The sequence below is a fragment of the Castanea sativa genome, chromosome 4 (genome assembly GCF_040712315.1).
Source record: "Castanea sativa cultivar Marrone di Chiusa Pesio chromosome 4, ASM4071231v1".
Lineage (NCBI taxonomy): Eukaryota > Viridiplantae > Streptophyta > Magnoliopsida > Fagales > Fagaceae > Castanea > Castanea sativa.
In genome coordinates, this window is record NC_134016.1 from 17,254,915 (window position 1) to 17,273,620 (window position 18,706).

The 18,706-nt window shown below is 34.2% G+C and overlaps 1 protein-coding gene across 1 annotated transcript; it reads right to left on the minus strand.

Annotated features, from left to right (window-relative positions):
- Window positions 1–3,852: 3,852 nt before the first annotated feature.
- LOC142630494 (putative LRR receptor-like serine/threonine-protein kinase At5g63710) lies at window positions 3,853–15,854 on the minus strand. Its single transcript, XM_075804490.1, has 12 exons — window positions 15,511–15,854; window positions 12,950–13,090; window positions 11,748–11,880; window positions 11,504–11,575; window positions 10,514–10,657; window positions 10,208–10,279; window positions 10,000–10,065; window positions 8,908–8,978; window positions 8,688–8,831; window positions 8,026–8,367; window positions 5,801–6,195; window positions 3,853–4,462 (listed from the first exon to the last, which is right to left on the minus strand). Exons 1-12 carry the CDS (start codon window positions 15,524–15,526, stop codon window positions 4,151–4,153), a joined length of 1,908 nt encoding a protein of 635 aa, XP_075660605.1. The 5' UTR covers window positions 15,527–15,854; the 3' UTR covers window positions 3,853–4,150.
- Window positions 15,855–18,706: the final 2,852 nt, after the last annotated feature.

Below are 18,706 nucleotides of genomic sequence, written 5' to 3' on the forward strand. Positions count from 1 at the left end.
CCCCCTCCTCAGCCACCTACTTCTCCTTCTTCCTCTTCTTCAGGTTGGCAAGTGCAAATGGGTTAACTGGAGGAGAAGGAGGAGGCAGGGAAGAGTAAGAAGAGGTTGAGATCTCGAGGCGTCCTTGGGCGCCGACCCCTTGGCCCTGTCCGCAAGGAGCTCACGCAAACCTCTTTTCCTATTCAGAGACATTTCCTCTTCTTCTTCATTTGAACTATTATCTATGTGCGCAATGACAAGGCCAGAGGTACGAACACTAGAAAATCTGTCAAGCTTATCTTCCGAATCCGAGACTTGAATCATAGGCTTCTCCTACTCCTCTCTCCCTCCCTCGAGATGAAATTGGTCTATCTCAATCTCAAGTGACAGGCGCGAGGAAGCCGTCTTTTCTCTCGAAGCTGCTGCTTCACCGGGAGAACAATGGGAGGGCAGCTCAAATTGCACAACGTCTTCTCAGGCTAAGAATCCAGGTGCCGAGAATTCAATTCGAGCCAGCTGAGGATCACCCACCCTAATCGCGTTGCCTATGTCCTGGAACATCTTGGACAGGGGCTTGAAGTTAAGAATGAGATGGATAGCTCTCAATTGTCTATCCTCGCTTATGAACACTTCGAATTTCAAGACTTTGTTGAGTCTGTGACGTTGATGACATTGAGGTTGGGAGCCACGTATCTTTTATCTACAAAAAAGAGGAGCTGAGAAGCAAAACCGTAGTTAGAAAAACGAGTCATCAGACAAGAAGAAGCAAAATACAAGACTAATACCTGTGCTAAAGGACCTAAACCTAGGGTACCCTACCTGGTGCTCCCTCTCGGGTTGGGCAATGAAGACCGTCATGCCATTCACCTGAAACGATTAAAAATTCATCTTTCATGCCCTTGTTGGACTTGGGGAGAAATGAGACGAGCCTAACGGCAGAAGATCTAGACTTAAGGTAATAGCTCGCATCTGCAAGTAGATGACACTCGTACATCCAAACCACGTTGTGCTAGGTGAGACCCAGCCTTATGTGCTCATTGAGAGCATCCACGCTACCCAAGACCCTAAACAGGTTGGGCGCACACTGACGAAGGGAGATCCTCTGGGCGATCAGGTAATCCCTGGTCACCCTACCTATAGGAAGTCTCATTCCCCCCTCTATGAATGCGATCATTGGAATCACGACCTCTCCTTCCTCTTTGAGGTCATGCCAACCACCCTGAAGGTAGTACCGCAGGGAGATACCTTGGGGAATATGGTACATGGCCCTAAATCCCTCCATACTTGCGGGTGTATCTACTAAATAAGTAAACCTACCCATTTAAACAGATCAAGGAGAAGGGAAGGAAATTTTTATGAGGAAAGAAACGAAAAATAGAGGGCCAATGAGACTAGCCGAGGAGAAGAGAAACCTAAAAATAAGGGAACTTACGAAAATAAAGGCAAAGGTCACTTCAGGAGCTTCTTGAAAGTCTGAAGATTTAGAGAGTCTTGGAAGTTCGAAGATTTGGAAAATGGGAGAAATGAATCCCATAGGCGCCTTATATAGGAGGCAGAGTTGGGTGGGAGTTACCCCGCCCTAAATTTCAAGGAGAAATCCCAGCTGTAGGATCTTCATCTCACCATAAGACGTGGGAGACAAGATGTCGCCTAGAGCATTAAATGAGACGTTGCGGACTCCGAAGCGCCAGGAGCGGTTACAGGGCATGCGAATTGACACTCTCACGTGGGAAATTCAAAGAAGCATGTGGAAGCAATTACTCAAGGTTAAAACCCCATTTTCCTCCTCGGACAAGAGAAAAAAAAAACTAGAGTTTTGAGAGGCTATTGTGGGGTGTAGCAATTTAATAAGATAACAATGTCACGTGTCATACCCACGACTGAGGAGTCTAGTGCAGTTCTGAGGAGACCATCTCCCCAGACAGTAAGGCCAGTGAGGCGAGTCATGGCCACGTCACTGACACATCATCAAAGGAGGTCACACTGTAGGGGAAGGACTTCAGAGAGGGGGTTAAGCCTGTCGTGTCTGAAGGGATGGAAGCTACCACCACATTAATTGCACCCTACCAAACCCTCTAGCCGCATTTATGTGGGGAAGACCCTTGAACAGTGCTGTCTTGGTTGCCACAACTCACAGAATATTTGGGGAAACGTCTGATGGGACAAGCACTAGGAGGGTGGCCTGCGTGATCAACAAATGGAGGGTCAAGATCAATGAAAAGAGGCTATATAACATAAGAAACCCACCAGAATAAGGGGATCTAAAAAATTGTGGAAGAAGACATCATAGCAACTTAGAACAAAAATTGTAGCCAAGTTTGAAGAAATATATTCAAGAACTATTCTCCTCGGACTTTGTCGAGGAGTGATTTTCTTCGCATACAGCTTAATTTTCTTTACTTTCCTACTATCCTTAATCCACTGTGCGTGTTGGTCTTTCCATTGAAGCCCAGCTTATAAGCTCATTCTCTACAAATTCATTGTGTTGGGCTCTCTAGGCCTTAACCTTGTTACTTTTTGGGCTTAGGATCCAAAACCTACCCCTACAAAAGTTGTAGGAAATTTACATGAACAATATTTGAGAAATACTTACACACGCCTTGTTTCACACACTTTGAAAATCGTAACTTTAAATCATGTTTTCAGTACAATTTTCACAAGTAAATGTGCGTGCAACAGAGCATACGCTATAAGCAAGTATCATCGTGACCAAAAATTATATCTTGCACCCGGCATATATATACCAGCTCCATCGTGACATCCAAAACAAATAGAAAGAACCCCATATTATAGGTGGCTATAGATAAATAATAACTTAAGGGACTAGATTATAATAAATAGTATCTTAGCAAACATGTAATGTTTAACATCATGTAAACATAATACACAAGCTGCCGCAAATGCGCAATTCAGTTCCTACTCAAACAACAAACACTCCAAATAAAAAATTTTATAAATGGGGTTGATGCATCTGTAAGATCATGTAGCTCAGAAAGCCACAAACAGCTCAAAATTTCACCTTTGGAATCTACAACTACCCTCTAGAACTAAATTGCTCAAAACAGAACAGTACTTGGGCCATCGATAAATTGCCTATTTTCATTTTGGGCCCTCACTGGCCAATTTTTTGTTTAACCTCTCTTTTTATTTTTTACTATATAAACTTTTTTCAATCATTCAAAATAACTAGTTTTAACCCATGCTTTGAATATATATTACTCTTTCGTTAACTAGTGTTCTTATTTTTATTTTAGATCAATTTTAGATAGTAGAGTGAGAGTTATCTAATATTTAAAAAAATCAGTCTATGAATTCAAGTAAAACTAAGTGCGTTGCAATAATAATACTCGCAATTCTCTCTCTATCTCTCTGGTATTTATTAGTGATTAGTCAATAGTTTCTTTGAACTAATTAAGTTTTCCTTTTTTATTCATGGTTTCTACCACCTATTAAGAAAAATTATCCTAGAAAAACAGTTTCAAGGTTGGGCCTTGGTATAATAATAAATGCCTTACACTAAAAGTAACAAGTTGCGGTTTCAAGTATGGTAGAATAGAAGGTGTGACCTTTTTTTTTACTCCTCATACCTTATCTACCTTCTTTTTTTTTTTTTTTTTTTTTTTTTTTTTTTTTTTTATCTATTGCCTCATTTTCATTGAATCAGTGGTTATCTGCAAATTTAGTAAAATAATTTAAGTTTTTTTTAATATTTAATTAAAAAGTGATTCCAGAATCTAAAAAAGAAGGGAAAAAATAGATTTTTATTTTTTTTTACAAATTTTATTCTAAAAAAGGAAAAAAAATGACAAAATTTGTATCATCAATAAAAATAATGATGACGATGATGATGTGTAAGATGGGACTCCCTGAAGATGATGATCCTTAAATACATACAACACAATATATTAATTGTGAATGTGACAAAGGCAAATACTTGCCAACACAAGCTAATTTTACAACAAAGCACATGTCTGGGTGTAATCGGTACATGGCCATGATTAGAGAAAGCTAATCTGGACTTGCCCATATATTGGTTCCTTTTTGTTTTTGTTTTTGTTTGTTTTTTTTTTTGTTTGTTTTTGTTTGTTTTTTTGTTTTTTTTTTTCATGGAATATACAACCATTTGATTCAAAAGGTTCATTTCAAAATTGATTTTTGGTTCCCAAAAGCCTTATCTTGCCTTGGATAACTGTATAGCTTCTGGATCGTGCGTCGACTCATCAGCCCAAGTAAAGTTGTGAGGCCTTTGGGCGTACTCCTGATTCCTAACTTCTTCAAGCTGCTCCCACTCAGCCCATCTCTCTGCCAGACCATCTCCCTGCATCATTTTCACCACTTGTGCCATTGTTGGTCGTTCCTCGGGTGAGCTATGAGTGCAGAGTAATGCTACCTGAACAATAGTCTCAACTTCTCTTGGCACATAAGTCTTCAAGTTATTGTCCACAATGTCTTCCAGCCTATGTTCTCTCTGTAACTTCCTGATCTGTGAATTATCATTTAACACATTACATTAGATGCACTCAGAGGAGAAAAAAAGGAAGACATATATGGTCATGGACAAGCGTCAAAATAGGCATGTATTCAAATGCTTGAGCCAATGATGTTGCAATATATATATATATATATATATATATATATATAGTGGATAATAAATCACCAAATTCCTGGGTGACAGCACTACGTGTTGCAAGAATCCAATTCATTCTGTTTTTCTCATAATAACAAATGGAGCCTGTTAAATATTAGCATTGATACACTATGCTGAATCTGCTAGTATGGATGCGGAAGCGAAAGCATAAAGTATATAACACAATAACACACGAGGGTTATGTGGTTCAGTCTAACGGCTTACAACCACGGAAGAAACCCTAAAGGCTACATCAATAATATATTAAAGTGTAGTACAAATCCTGTATTATAATGAACCATAACATGTGTATATATAGTAGAATAAACCCTAAACTAATAGACTTCAGTACAAATAGGGGACTTGGCTTGCACACAAAGTAGAATTAGGCTTGAGCTTATGCTAATGAACTAATATATCTCTAATAGAGCCTATTGCTAGTGCAGCTCATGGAAGACATGAAGGTGAATGCATGTGATATGTCCAGTTTGGATCAGTAAAAAAAGTAGGTAACAACAGTTAACTTTTTTGAAAATCACTAAAACATTTTGTGGATGACTTGTTCCTGTTGAAAATAAATGGGTAGTCTGTTAAGAGCACCCAACCTAAAAGCTTAAACTATAGTAGGTGGAGAGGCCTAACAATACATATATACCCATAACCAAGTAGACACCCAACTGATGTGGGATTCCTTAACATGATCAAATAATTTCGAAGGTGTAAAGCTATATACAGTTGAAAACACAATTCCCTCTCACTTGTAAAAAAGGTCTTTCATGCGACATTGCGCTCACGGATCTAGAAGTAGATGGGAGTACACAGCACACAAGGTGCTCATTTTACCGCAGGATCACAAAGTCTTTTGAAGACCGGTAACTGGCAAGCAGGGACCAAAGACATAGACATGTCTTCGACAGGAGAACAGTGTCAATAAGAGTTTATGCTTTATGTATCATTTTTAAAAGACTCATGAAAGATGAACAAAGTACAAAATTCATAAGGGCTAAAAAAAATAATCATAGTTTAGAAAATAAATCAATATATACCACTATATCTTATAAAGGAAATAAAGTAGAACAAAGGAATAGAAAAGCCTTCAGGTTAGAGGTAGGTATGCATAGTATCATATAAACAGCATTAAGAATAGGTAAGTCCATATATAGTTCAGGAAGTGGCAAAGATTTAAAATCTTACATGATCAAGCAGAAAAATATCCTCTTCCTCTTCAAGCCGAGCAAAATCTATTGCACGCTGACCGGTTACAAGTTCAAGAAGTGTTATACCATATCCAAACACATCTGTCTTTTCTGATGATTTTCCGGTAGACAAATATTCTGGGGCAATGTGACCCATGGTGCCACGCACTTGAGTGGTAACATGAGTCAATTTTGTATCAACCAGCTTTGCCAGCCCAAAATCCCCAAGAACAGGTTCAAAATCATCATCTAATAGAATATTGGCGGCCTTTAGATCACGATGTATAATCTTAGGATTGCAATGCTCATGTAGATATTCCAAGCCATGGGCTGCACCAAAAGCCACACGTTTCCTTGTCGGCCAGTCCAAGCCTTTTTCTCCAGGTTTTAAATCTACATTGAAGGGAAAAAGGTCGGAAACCAAAAGTATGAGCACCTATTCATAATCTAATTATCCAAAAATAAGAGACAACAGGTTACTCCATTATGTAATAATTTTTCACCAGCGGACAGAACCATTTCTAAAGAAAACAATGCAATTTCCCAAGAATTGTCCATCATCAAGTCACACCAGTATGTTGAGATGAGATACTGAAGAGACTACAAAATTCCATACTTATAAATACATACATATAATTAATATGGATTTGTTCAACTTACATCGAGTGTAACTCTTTGTAATCTAAATCATATATGTTCATTCGCTTCATATTATGCCATGCCCACATGTAACTAGGTATGTAATCTAAATGAATTTAGGCTACAATTTATGGAATTAGTATCCCAATACCTATTGACTTATGCTTAGAAGTACTGAAGGAAGTATTAATTTTGAAATATGGGGTTATATGTAAAAGTGCTTCAAGTTTTCTGTAATAAACAATCATTTTGTAACATACAAAAAGGAGTCTAAGAAACCACGAGAGGGTTACAAATTGCTTTTTGAAACAGAACTTAGCAAACAAAGAAACAAAACAAAACCTAATTAATGGACAAAACCAAAAGATTGGCATGGAGAACTAATAATAATTGAGTACATTTAGGAATACTTTATATGAACCTACCCATCAGTAAAAAAAGATATGCCCATCTGAATAAAGTTCATGAATTTCTGCTCCAGATCTATTCTGGCCTTAGTTAGAGCTTAAATTAAACCTGGATTCTAAAGTCTCAACATACTCACAGTATCTAATGTTGAATTCTTTGAAATGGCTCATGATCCATACAGGAGATACTATAATACCTTAACTGAAAAATTTCAGAAGAGAGGTGATGTTCAAAAAACACACCCAACCCAAAGAATAAAGGTCGATTAATCTTATACAAGAATAATGGGAGAAAATCCTTAGAGCAGGTAGAATAGTTGGATGAAGATTTCTTCATAATCATTAGGAGTGATGAACTATAATATTCCTAAAATGTTTGAATGAATGATAGTTTTTCCATCCCATTTTTTAATTTTTTCAATATTTAAAGGTACATACCCATTCTAGAGGAACCAAATTCCAAAGTACCATTACTAAAGGATTTGCATGTGGAAGCAAGGGTCATTACACAATGCTGGCCCAGCTAGGCAAAAAGTTCCAAAATATATATGCACCACTAGATCATAGTTATTGAATCCAGTTTGGCCAGTGAATTGGTGACCCCAGTGCCTAAACTGATCCGAGTCTATAATTGGATTGTTTAAACATATAATTCAGTAAAAACTGTGTGGGCTTTTATGAGCCATTCAAGTCAGGTGGGTTTTAAATAACTGTCTAGAGTTTTTCATATACTCAAAATTACAAATCTATTTAACTTTTTGTAGTATTACCCAATCCAACTGGTGAACGACATGTTTCAATTCAATCCAGTTAGATGGTTTTACTGCTAACAGTAAAAGCCCAGCAAACGTGGGCTGAACTAGGTGAGATTCCATGAAACTGAGCAACCCCTGGAAGGTTAAGATTATACCACTCAATAATTATGTAAACATTTCATCGGACCTTTATCTATCTGATTTTTCCAAAACAAAACACCAAAAAATTATAAATTATTTTACCTCTTAAAGATTTTTTATTTATTAATTAAAATTTAATATTTTTACCATGACTCAACAATGGCCAATGTGACCCAATTATGACAAGAACATACTTCTCTTCCAGGTTAATCTAACTTAAAACTGTAAAGAGAATATCAGAATAGAATGGAGTACCACAGATTGATTAATAAACGATATACCTCTTAAGTGGTGTGCAACACTAAGATTTTGCATGAAGGGATAAACAAGAATCCTTTCGGATGAGGTTGTACAAAACCCAATCAACTTCAATAAATTCCTGTGAACTGCAACGCTTATAAGTTGAACTTCTCTTTGGAACGCAGCCTCTCCACCAGGACTGTGATAATCTGTAAGGCGTTTCACAGCAACCTTTGTTTTGTCTGAGAGGAAACCTTTGTAAACCCTTCCAAAACCTCCATGTCCAATTATGTTGTTTTCACTAAAATTCTCAGTTGCAAATTGGAGTTCACGCAAAGAAAATCTTCTCAGTTGGCCAAAGAGAATTTTCCGATCATCTTCACCTAAAATAGCAAAACATTATATCTTACTTTAACAGAGTATCCAATAATTCTTTAGTTGTTTGGAAGTATCCAATAGACACTCACTCAAATAGAGTTACCATTATTTAAATACAGTTTATAGAAAAATGCAACAACAATATATTATCTTAGGAAACTAATGCATATATCAGTGATTTACTGAGCTTATTTGGGAATCACTTCTTATCTTCCTATACAATTAGAGGTAGATAGTATTAAAAATAGGTTAAGTTGAAATATTTTGATATATCATTATTACAAAAAGTGACACTTAAAGATAAAAATGCCAAAGGAAAAATTACCAGAAACATCAACAAACACTTCATGTTTGAGTTTGTGCACATAATGGTATCGGTATGCAAACATAGCCCCAAGTGCCAAAAGCAGGAATGCACCACAACTGGCAGAACTTATCACCACTCCAAGTGTTTTCTTTCTGGTTGAAACTGCAAAAATATTTTAAATGTAAGTTTCACCTAGATAATTTGGGCACGATGACATTCTGAAACAATATGAACAAACCTGGAAGAGAAGAGCTAGAAACACAAGGTTGCTTCAAGCTAGGGTCACAATTAAGATGTGTTCCTGTAAAACTGAAAGAACAACGGTGTTCATAACACGCCATGTATAAATGTGATGTATGAGAAAGACATACATCCTTTATCTGATGCAAAACATTTGGAATAGAATTGTGGTCCTGATTCTTTTAAAATGAGACTCAAGGGTGATGGAGCAAAATCAATAAAAACAATTTTGAGAATATAGTTGCATAATATACCCCCAACTTGTTGGTAGCTGGAGAAATTACATTCTTCAAATCTTACTGCCTATAACATCGAACTACATTTATAGCTACAGTTATTACATTTTTTCCCCTTGTTTGCATGCAAGGAGGTGACAGAACATAATCTTGGATTGGATAAAATGGTAGAAAAGAACATGTGGCAGACCCGATGACTTTGTTGAGGATCCAATTACTGCAAAGTTTTGAGAGTCAAGCTTTGTTGTTGTTTTTGTTGCATGCTAGGATTTGATGCAGAAAAGGTAGGGTTGGTTAGCTAGGACTTGATATAGAAAATCATCAGGAACAAGAAGTTCCTTTTGGTCCAAAATTTTCCAAAATGTGCCTTTTCAAACAGCTGTAAGGCTGTCCATGCGGACCTAAACTTTACCACTGACTAGCTGGCATCTCTGTAAATGCTGATTATTCCAACAGACTGTACTCATATCTTGATTCTGTAATTGTATCAAGAAAAACTCAGCTAGAACAAAGTGGCATTAGTGATGTAAGTAATAAAAGGCCAAATTTTCAGCTGCATAAGTATGGTGCCTGTTTACCTAATCAGTCTCTTCTAACAAGCACCATGCACAAAAGATTCAACAGCAATATGATAAAAATGTTCCACTGATTGGAGTTTTAATATGCCAAAATCAAACTTTCATCAAGAAACATTACGCAGTTTTTTACATTTTTTGTAAAAAATTATTCAATTCATATTCGTTTCCTTCTTTTTTGGGTGGGTGCCTGGGTGGGGGTTGGGGTAACTAAGATAGTGTTGCATTATAAAAAGTCATTGAAATCTGAAAGAGTTATAATTTGTATTATGGAATTACTTAAACGACAGAATTGAAAAGAGTTGCGCAGGGATTCTCCCAGATAAATCATTAGATGAAAGGTCCCTGTCAAATAGCAAAACAGAAACAAAAAACTATCAGCAACATGAACTTTCACATACAGCACAAAGCTTAAGACAGGAAAATAGACTTAAATTAAGTAGTAAATACTAAAAACCAAAGAAGTCTTAAAATACATATTCCTTACAGTTCTGTCAGCCCAGTAATATTTGCAATTGAATCAGGAATGGGTCCAGATAAATGGTTTCCCCTCAATACCCTGAATCACAGATGGTATCAGCTCTATCTCATATTCTATTTTTGGCAATGTATAACAGATTAGTTATATATGTGGGATATACTTGTCTACAAATTTGTGCTTTAAATTATTTTATTGAAGATAAAATCAATAAACATGGCCTGAGGATTTTTTTGAAGAAATCATAAGTTAAATCATGTATCTGAGAGCAATATGAAAATATGACCATTCAGGAAACAGAAAATGTAATCTTACAAATGCTTCAGACTTGAAAGTTGGCCCCAGGTGACAGGAATAGAGCCATTGAAATTATTATTTGAAAGATTTAGATTTTTAAGTTGCGTCATTTGTGCGAAGTAATCAGGTAGCACACCAGAGAGATTATTGTCCTGTAATTCCCTGCACAAAGTATATCAGCATGATGACAAATAATCGTCATGGATAAAACACATCCATTAATATATCAATACAAAATTTGATTAAGAAACTCCTTATAACACAAGAAATATTGAAAACATTCCCAATATGGAAAAAAGAAAGCAAACAGTAATTTAAGTGTAGAACTTATTTTCCCTTTTATCTCATTTGTCTGTTTTTTACTGGTGAATAGTAAAAGGTAACAAATCTTTCATCCCTTGAATATCTCACTCATCAGTCATCAAACAGTTGTCAAATACACAGATGAAATTCTCCTCTCTTGTGTGTTGTACCATATGTGAAATGGATTCAGATCATTACAGTTTGGATTGGAAGGAACATTTGTCCCAAATTAATTAAAAAATATATGTTTATGTGCATGTGTGTGCGCGTGCTATAAAGACCTTTTTAGAGGCAACTTTTAGTTATTTTTCAAACCATTCTAACAGTCTATGAGCCAAAATACACCCTTGGGTGCTGATGTACAGTATTTTAGTGCATTTTTATCAATGATTTCTAGATTTGATTTTCAAAAGACCCATGCTTTCCCTGGTTTGTAGGGAGAGTGGGGAAGCAATTCTTTATTTTATCAGCAGTATATGTCTTGAACTATAAAAATGCAAATTAATCATAGTGAATACACTCATCAAGATAAAATTTATCAATATTCAACAAGATTTATATGTAGATCTACATTGTCATGATGATAAATCAAACAGATTCTACAGATGCTAAAAGGAGCATACTGTGGCTTATCAGATGAATGCTGCTACAACTTTGCCCAGTCATGAAAAAAGTGCAATGTTATGCAACAAGATGATAACTTACAAGCTAACCAAGAACTTCAGTTTGGTAATTGAAGGTGAAAGCGTTCCTGAATATCCCTTTGAAGCCAGTCTCCTGCAAATTGGTACATTGACAAACTAAATGTAATGCAAAAGATAAACAGATTCCCTGATGAAAGCAATGCAATAAAATTAAACTTGGAATACATGTGGACTATTTCACTAATCATAAACATTTGCTGTATTCCCTACAAATTAACACGTTTCTTCTAAGATGATGAACTTACACAGATACGACATTTCCACTCCTACAAGTGATGTCGGACCAACTATAGCATGGGCTCACAAAATGATCACTCCATTCTATAAATGGAGTATTGGAATGATTGAGAGCCTTAATAAATTCAACCAAAGCTTCACCTGAAAATTGGCAAAAGTGGAGAATCCAATTGTTAAAAATATGATGCAACATTAAAGACAGCCAACCTTGGCTGGGGAAAACAATCCAATCCATATAACAGAGTCAAAAAAAAAAAAAAAAGAATGAATGAGAAGCAGAAGTAGTGTGACCCTCTCAGATATTGTTTCTTTTCCTTATTATTGGTTGATTAACTGAATTATAAGCCTATTAGAGATCTATTAGAAATTGGAAAATTTATCTATCATGTTTGCATTAGATTCTATTTCTCTTCACTGGTGATGTTTCTAAATTTGAAATGTCTGTCATAGGTGTGTGTCAGTGAGCCTTGGGTAGCATTACAAAGAAAATCTGTCTCTCTCAACATTTTCCTGGAATATACACATTTATTAGTTCAATAAGATCTGATCACCATTACATAAGAATCTTTTTATGGATTGAATATCTCAGTTTTCTACCTTTTGGATTAAAAAATCTTCATAATGATTAGAATTGTAGCTATTCTTTCTTGTTATTCCACAAGACCCACACAAACTTTCTGAAGGCAAGGCTCTTATTTACTGCTCATTGTGCGTTCACCTTTATTTCTACTGATAAACAGGTAAGAATTGTCACCAAACCCCCACACTCTGAAGGAGATATTTAAGCACACAGAGAGAGAGAGAGAGAGAGAGAGAGAGAGAGAGAGAGAGAAGAGAAGAGAAGAGAAGAAAGAACAGATTTGCAAGTTAGTGGACTGATTTGCACAGATTAAACAAGTATTTGTAGAACTAGACTCCTGAGACACAAAATATGGTTTAACAAAAACGAACAAGCAATAAGTCAACAGCTCACTTAGTGAAATTCTTAAAGAAGGAAGTGAAGCACTAAATGTGGCACCATCAGTGAAAGAAGTTTTTAAAAAAAATTAAAATTTGGAATTATCCATGTAACATAATCTGATCCATATTAATGGATTGAAGACTGATTGCTCAAAATATTCTCATTAATATAGCACAAAACTAAGTTACAGACAGGACATAAGTTTTGGTCCCTTTGGATGAATAAATACAAAGGTTGAATCCCACATACCTTCTACATCAGGCTTCGCAGATGAATTACTGAGTTTTAACAACATAAGGAATATTAGCCAGTGTGTGATTAACCTTAGAGGACGCCAACTCAAAAGTGATCTAAACATGCAACTGTCGTTGGTTTCCAAGGAGTATTCACCTGGTAATATGATCATACCAAGTTATTGTAGTATAATTAACAAAGATAGAGAAAATTTACATTCTTAAAAGATTTAGATGCAAACTCACAACAAAGGGATAGCTACATTCTTCATTTAACACAATAAAAGCTAATAAAGTAGGAATACATATAAAAGGATATAAAACGTCCATGTAAACCAAGGAATACATTGTAAAACACAGAGAATGCAAAAAGAAAGCTTTATCATTTACAGAATACAGAGCAGTGAGGAGTGAATAGGCCCTTGAGAGAACTCCATAACATGAAGTGAAGGAGTTTCCCATAATTCTTTTCCTCATTTGGTAGGCAAGAAACAAAGTTAAGAAAAATTGATAGTTAGTCTTGTCGTTCTGCTAATACTGTTCAATTAAATGTGAAACTTATCTTGATCAAGCCATTTATTTAGAGGGCTTCTACCTCGTCTTTCTGCTAATACTATTTTTTTAAATGAAATGTGAAACTCTCCACTAAGCCATGTATTAGAGGCTTCATTGAAAAGAGATTATTGTTCGTAGAAAAAGAAATAATTTAATAGGCCATTCACCATAAGCAGTAAAAACCGTTCATGACTGAACATTTGTAAAGTGTTGACACACACTCAATAACCTTCGATGTTAAACTTCCCTCCAATGCATATGACACTTTCATTATCCCTCATGATATCCATGGACTTGTCACTGTAAGATCAGAGTGGACAAAGAAAAGTAACCAAAAAAAAAAAAAAGAGGTTTAAAGACATTTTGTTTCCTTTTACTTTTGGGTCGTTGTCGCTAAACATACATCGTTTTAAGAAAATTATGGAAAAAAATAAGGATGTCATTTTGAGACATTTAGGGGGTGTTTGGTTGGTGTTTTGAAACAACTATTTTCAGTTTTTAAACAACATTTTACGCATTTTTATACACTTTTTCACCTACACGTATTTTTACAAATATTTTCAAACAACAATTTTCAGTTTTTAAACACATGTATCAAACGGGCCCTTAACAACTCAAAGTGGAAGGATTTGATAGAAGAGCTACATTGACAGCAGCTCTGAAGTTGAAGACCCAAACTGCAACTTTTGATTCTTGATGGGTCAAAATGTCAACGACCCATAAGTTAGAGAGAACAAAAGGCTTTTTTTTTTTTGGTTGGTGAAAACTTAGAAAACATGACATATATGCAGAAGTTGTAGAACTAACAACATCTAAAGAGCTCCACATTACAGGGTATAAGAACCATCCTAACAAAAAAGCAAGTCAAAAAAGAAATATAGAATATTACCTCTAAATCGTGGGTTATATATTATCACAAATCAAGTATGCATTCAAAGTAATCACGCAAAAAAAAAAAAATTGCAGGTAAAAAGACTTATAAATAAAAAAATTTCGGGTAAAAGACATTCATGACAGAAACTAAAGCCTACCTATCCAAGCAATGGAAATTTCATAGGCTGTAAACTATAAGCTCTTGTGTTTTTTTGTTTTTGTTTTTATTTTTATTTTTTAAGTAGCACTACTAGAATAATGGTTATATTGTTAAATTCATCATTTCTTACTAGCTTAAGCCTTTTAGACAAGTGTTAATTTATCATAGCATCAAAGCATGTAGTCTTGAGGGGAAGTCTGATCTCACACATAAGGGAGAGTATTAGATAATTATTAAAAAAAAAAAAAAAAAGATTCACCATTACCTAACAACTTGAGCTTTTGGGAATAGTAGTAATTTATCAATCTCTGTAACTATCAATAACAAAACACAAGAAGATTTCCAAATAGTCCTTTGCCCTTCATTTAGTATGGAAACGAAGGAAAAATGTAAGAATACAACTATCTCACTCACTCTTCTTTGTTTTTTTCATGGTTGCGAATTAAGCTGCAAAACATTTTTAGATGCACCAAGTTTTCATTATTTTTCTTCAATAAAACGAAAAAAAAAAAAAGCTCATCTCTACTATTCCCAAAGTTTGTGTTATAGGCCAAATTTAACATTCCTATAGGTGAACTTGCATACTTAGTAACAAATTCTGGTTACAAAATCTACCACCTAAAAACCAACCCCACCTTCCCTTAACAAACTCAAACACACGCACACGCACACAAACACAAACACATATAATATGGACAAAATAAACAAGGAACTTAGCAAAAGTAGAACCTAGGTGTGATGACTTAGAATTATAACATGACTACCCAAAAAAAAAAAAGTTTCTAAACTTCAATGCAACAGTGATCGAAAAGAGATATTTTGTGAGAACTAGAGACCCAGAGAACAAGAACCTATATCAAAGAATTGTACAAACATGGGTGTAGTAACATAACATAAAACCAAACACAATGAAACCAAGACTCAAACAATCAAAGAAACAGACTTTGAATAATGCAAAGAAGTTAAGAAGAAGAAAAAAAAAATCTTACTTGTTTTAGCAGCCATTGATATCGCAAGCCAACATGAATGAAGATGCCAAAGTAGAAGAAGAGGGAGAAGTTGAATATTTTGAAGACTATCATGGCCGACTGTCGAGATCAAGGGAATTGAGTGATGGATTGCAGGGCCCACTAAGCATTGAGAGCCAAAAGGAAGAAAAGGAAAGTGGCAGCAATGGGAAGAAAAAAATAAATTCTGGAAAGGCCAATGGCAGAGGATGTGGAAACTACTTGGTGGAATGAGAATGAGAATCCCACTAATTAATGGGTCACTCTGCTTTTAATTTGATAATACTTATCACTACTATTGTTGCACCTTTAACCTCTCTCTTTTTTATTTTCTTCTTCTCTCTTTTTTTTTTTTTTAAATGCAGATGCTATGACCTGAGAGTGCTAGTAGAGATGATCACTATATGATATTATTTTTATTATATTCCCGGGTTGAATGATAATAACAACACTTAAAAATTAAAGTATGATAATGTGACTAGTGGGATTACAACTAAAACTCATCATAATCATGTGTATAACACAGTTCTATACTATATGGGGGACTCAACCCAGATGTCCCTACCAAATAGATTCTTTTGACTTTATTTTGAGTTGTCACCTTCAACTTGAAAATGTGTTAAATTGGTATAAATTTTTTCATATTATTATTGTATTAGCATTTGATATAATTTACCCAAATTCATGTAATTCAATTGGTACTTTTTCCCCCCCCTTTTTTATGTTTTTAACGAAGATATCAAGAGTTCGAATCTCTCAACTATTAAATTATAATAATAAAAACATTCTATAAAATTTCATCCATTTGAATTTTAACAAAACAATGCCAAATGTCATTTATCAATTTGAATTTAGGTAGAGTACCTTTTGTTTTGGATAATCTTATAATTGGGGTAGAGAGATTTGAACTATAATATCTCATTTGAAAACATAAGGAGATACTAACCAATTGAGTTACAAAACTCTTGGCTAAGTACAAAACCTCGTGAATGTAGTATATTAGATTCCCTAATTAAGTTTAGACATGCATTTGTATTAAATTTTTTCTTTGAAAATAAATTTTTTTTTATTTGTCAATACAACAATTTGTTTGAATTTACTCAATAACATATAAAATACTAGACCTAAAAAAAAATTTATACCTTCTCAGATTCGATTTATATTGGGTTAACAAATGTAATGATATATTAGGTATTAAAAAATATTAAAGTTATTATTTATAAATTATGACAATAAAGTGATTAATAACTTTCAACAAACTAATAAATAAATGTTTAAATTACTTTCATACAGTAAAATACATTATGATTTTGTAAATATTATGTAATAAAGTTTTTTTTTTAAAATAGTAATAAAGTTGTTAATATCCTAGTAAAACATAATCACATATTAGCGTTTTTTTTATTGGATATTAGTGCTTTCTAATATGGTAAAAAGCATGGGACCTGAGAGAGCTACCTTGGTCAAAAAGAGCAGTAGGTGACACGCGCAGGTAGCCACTGAGGACAAAACATTATCAACTTTTTTCTTTCTGTGTTTTCTATATTGTTTGGGTCAAACATGAACAACTAAAGATGGATAGGCATAACATTTTGAGTGGTACAACATGGTAATGAAATGGGGGTTCTGTTGGAAATTGAGCAGACAAGCGGATAGAAAACTTTTTGTATTTTTTATTTGATGTTGAGGAAAAAGGAAAATGCAAAAAGCAGGAAAGAACAATGATATGATTTCTTCACCATTACCCTCTGTTTCCTTCTCCATCACACCATGTACCACTGTCTCAGAGGAATAGGATATGTTCTTATTGTAATAACTCTCCTTGCATAAAATATTCCATTCTTCTCAATTTTTTCACGTTCAATTTTTTTTTATAAGATAAAAATTTTACTTTAACTTATTTTTATACAAAATAGAAATTTTACTTTAGTTTAATCTAAACGTAAATGTCTGTGAAACTTCTTTCTGGAAATTTAAACACAGCCCTTACTTCCCGCGTCATATAAACACTTATACTTGTGAAGTGACCTCCGTGCACAGTGGTTACACATTCAAATTCTTAAGATATCATTTAAGCTCTTTTTTTCTTCCTTTCCTTTTTTGGTAACCAAAAGTTATCCACTTCTAGAATTATTCTTCTTGATTCTCAAAAAATTAAAATAAAATTATTCACCTTAATTCATATAAAATAAATGAAAAATATGTATTAACCTTTTCAAATACAATAAAGGTGATTTAAGAAAGTTAAGAATTTTGAATTTATTACTTTTCAAAATGAACAATATTTTGAGACATATAATAACAAATGACAAGACTTAAGTACAGTACTTAGGTATTTTTTAGGTTCTCCTTTCAAAATTCTGCTAGGTGGATTTTTTCTCATGAAAATTTATCTTTTAATTAAGGGGAATTTTAAGAGGAGAATTGAAGGAACAACACATAAAATACTGTATCTAAGTTTTGTCTATAAAAAAATCTTATGGAGGAGTTACATAACTCATAATAATACAAAGCATTTCGCTATTTGAACAATAAACATTTATTTTGAGAATAATAAAATATTAGGAAGTATTAATTAGTTTAGTAACAAAACTCTAGCTGTATTATATATTATAAGTGTTAGAAAGAAATCAAAATAAATTTAAATTTAAATATAGTTACAGCCGAGGCAATAATGTTACTAGTATTTTTTTTTTTTTTATAACAATAATGTTACTAGTAAATCACATTATGCGGCTGCTTGTACATGGGCCTATATCAATCAGTACCGTAATATTGCACATAGAACTGGATGCTTATTCTTTGCACTTGGACTGGGATTGGGCTCACTTGTGATGTGACAATCTATTATCAAATTATCAGGGACAACAACTTTTTCCTTTATTTATATTTATTTATGCATAATATTGCATTTTTATAGAATAACAAAGCTTTTTAAAAGTCTAATATTTTTATGTATATTTTAATCAATTTTTTTTTTTAAAAAAAAGTTGTCATTAGATGTTCTCCTATTTAATTTACGGGGGAATCAATTAAAATCGAAGGACATAGAACTTACCGCTTCATAATCTTTTTATTCACAGAAAAAAAAAAAAAAAATCTTTTATTCAAAGTATAAAGAGCAAATTCTCCATTCATTTACATACTGCGCGTACAGGGCTGGCCACGGTTTAATTTT

Bases quoted from the DNA above. Each gene is read 5' to 3' on its own strand.
- LOC142630494 (XM_075804490.1), bottom strand. The intron at 8,832-8,907 runs GTTTGTTCATAT...ATATTTTTGCAG, and splicing joins TTCTAGCTCTTCTCTTCCAG to TTTCAACCAGAAAGAAAACA. The intron at 8,368-8,687 runs GTAATTTTTCCT...TTGCTATTTTAG, and splicing joins AGTGTTTGTTGATGTTTCTG to GTGAAGATGATCGGAAAATT.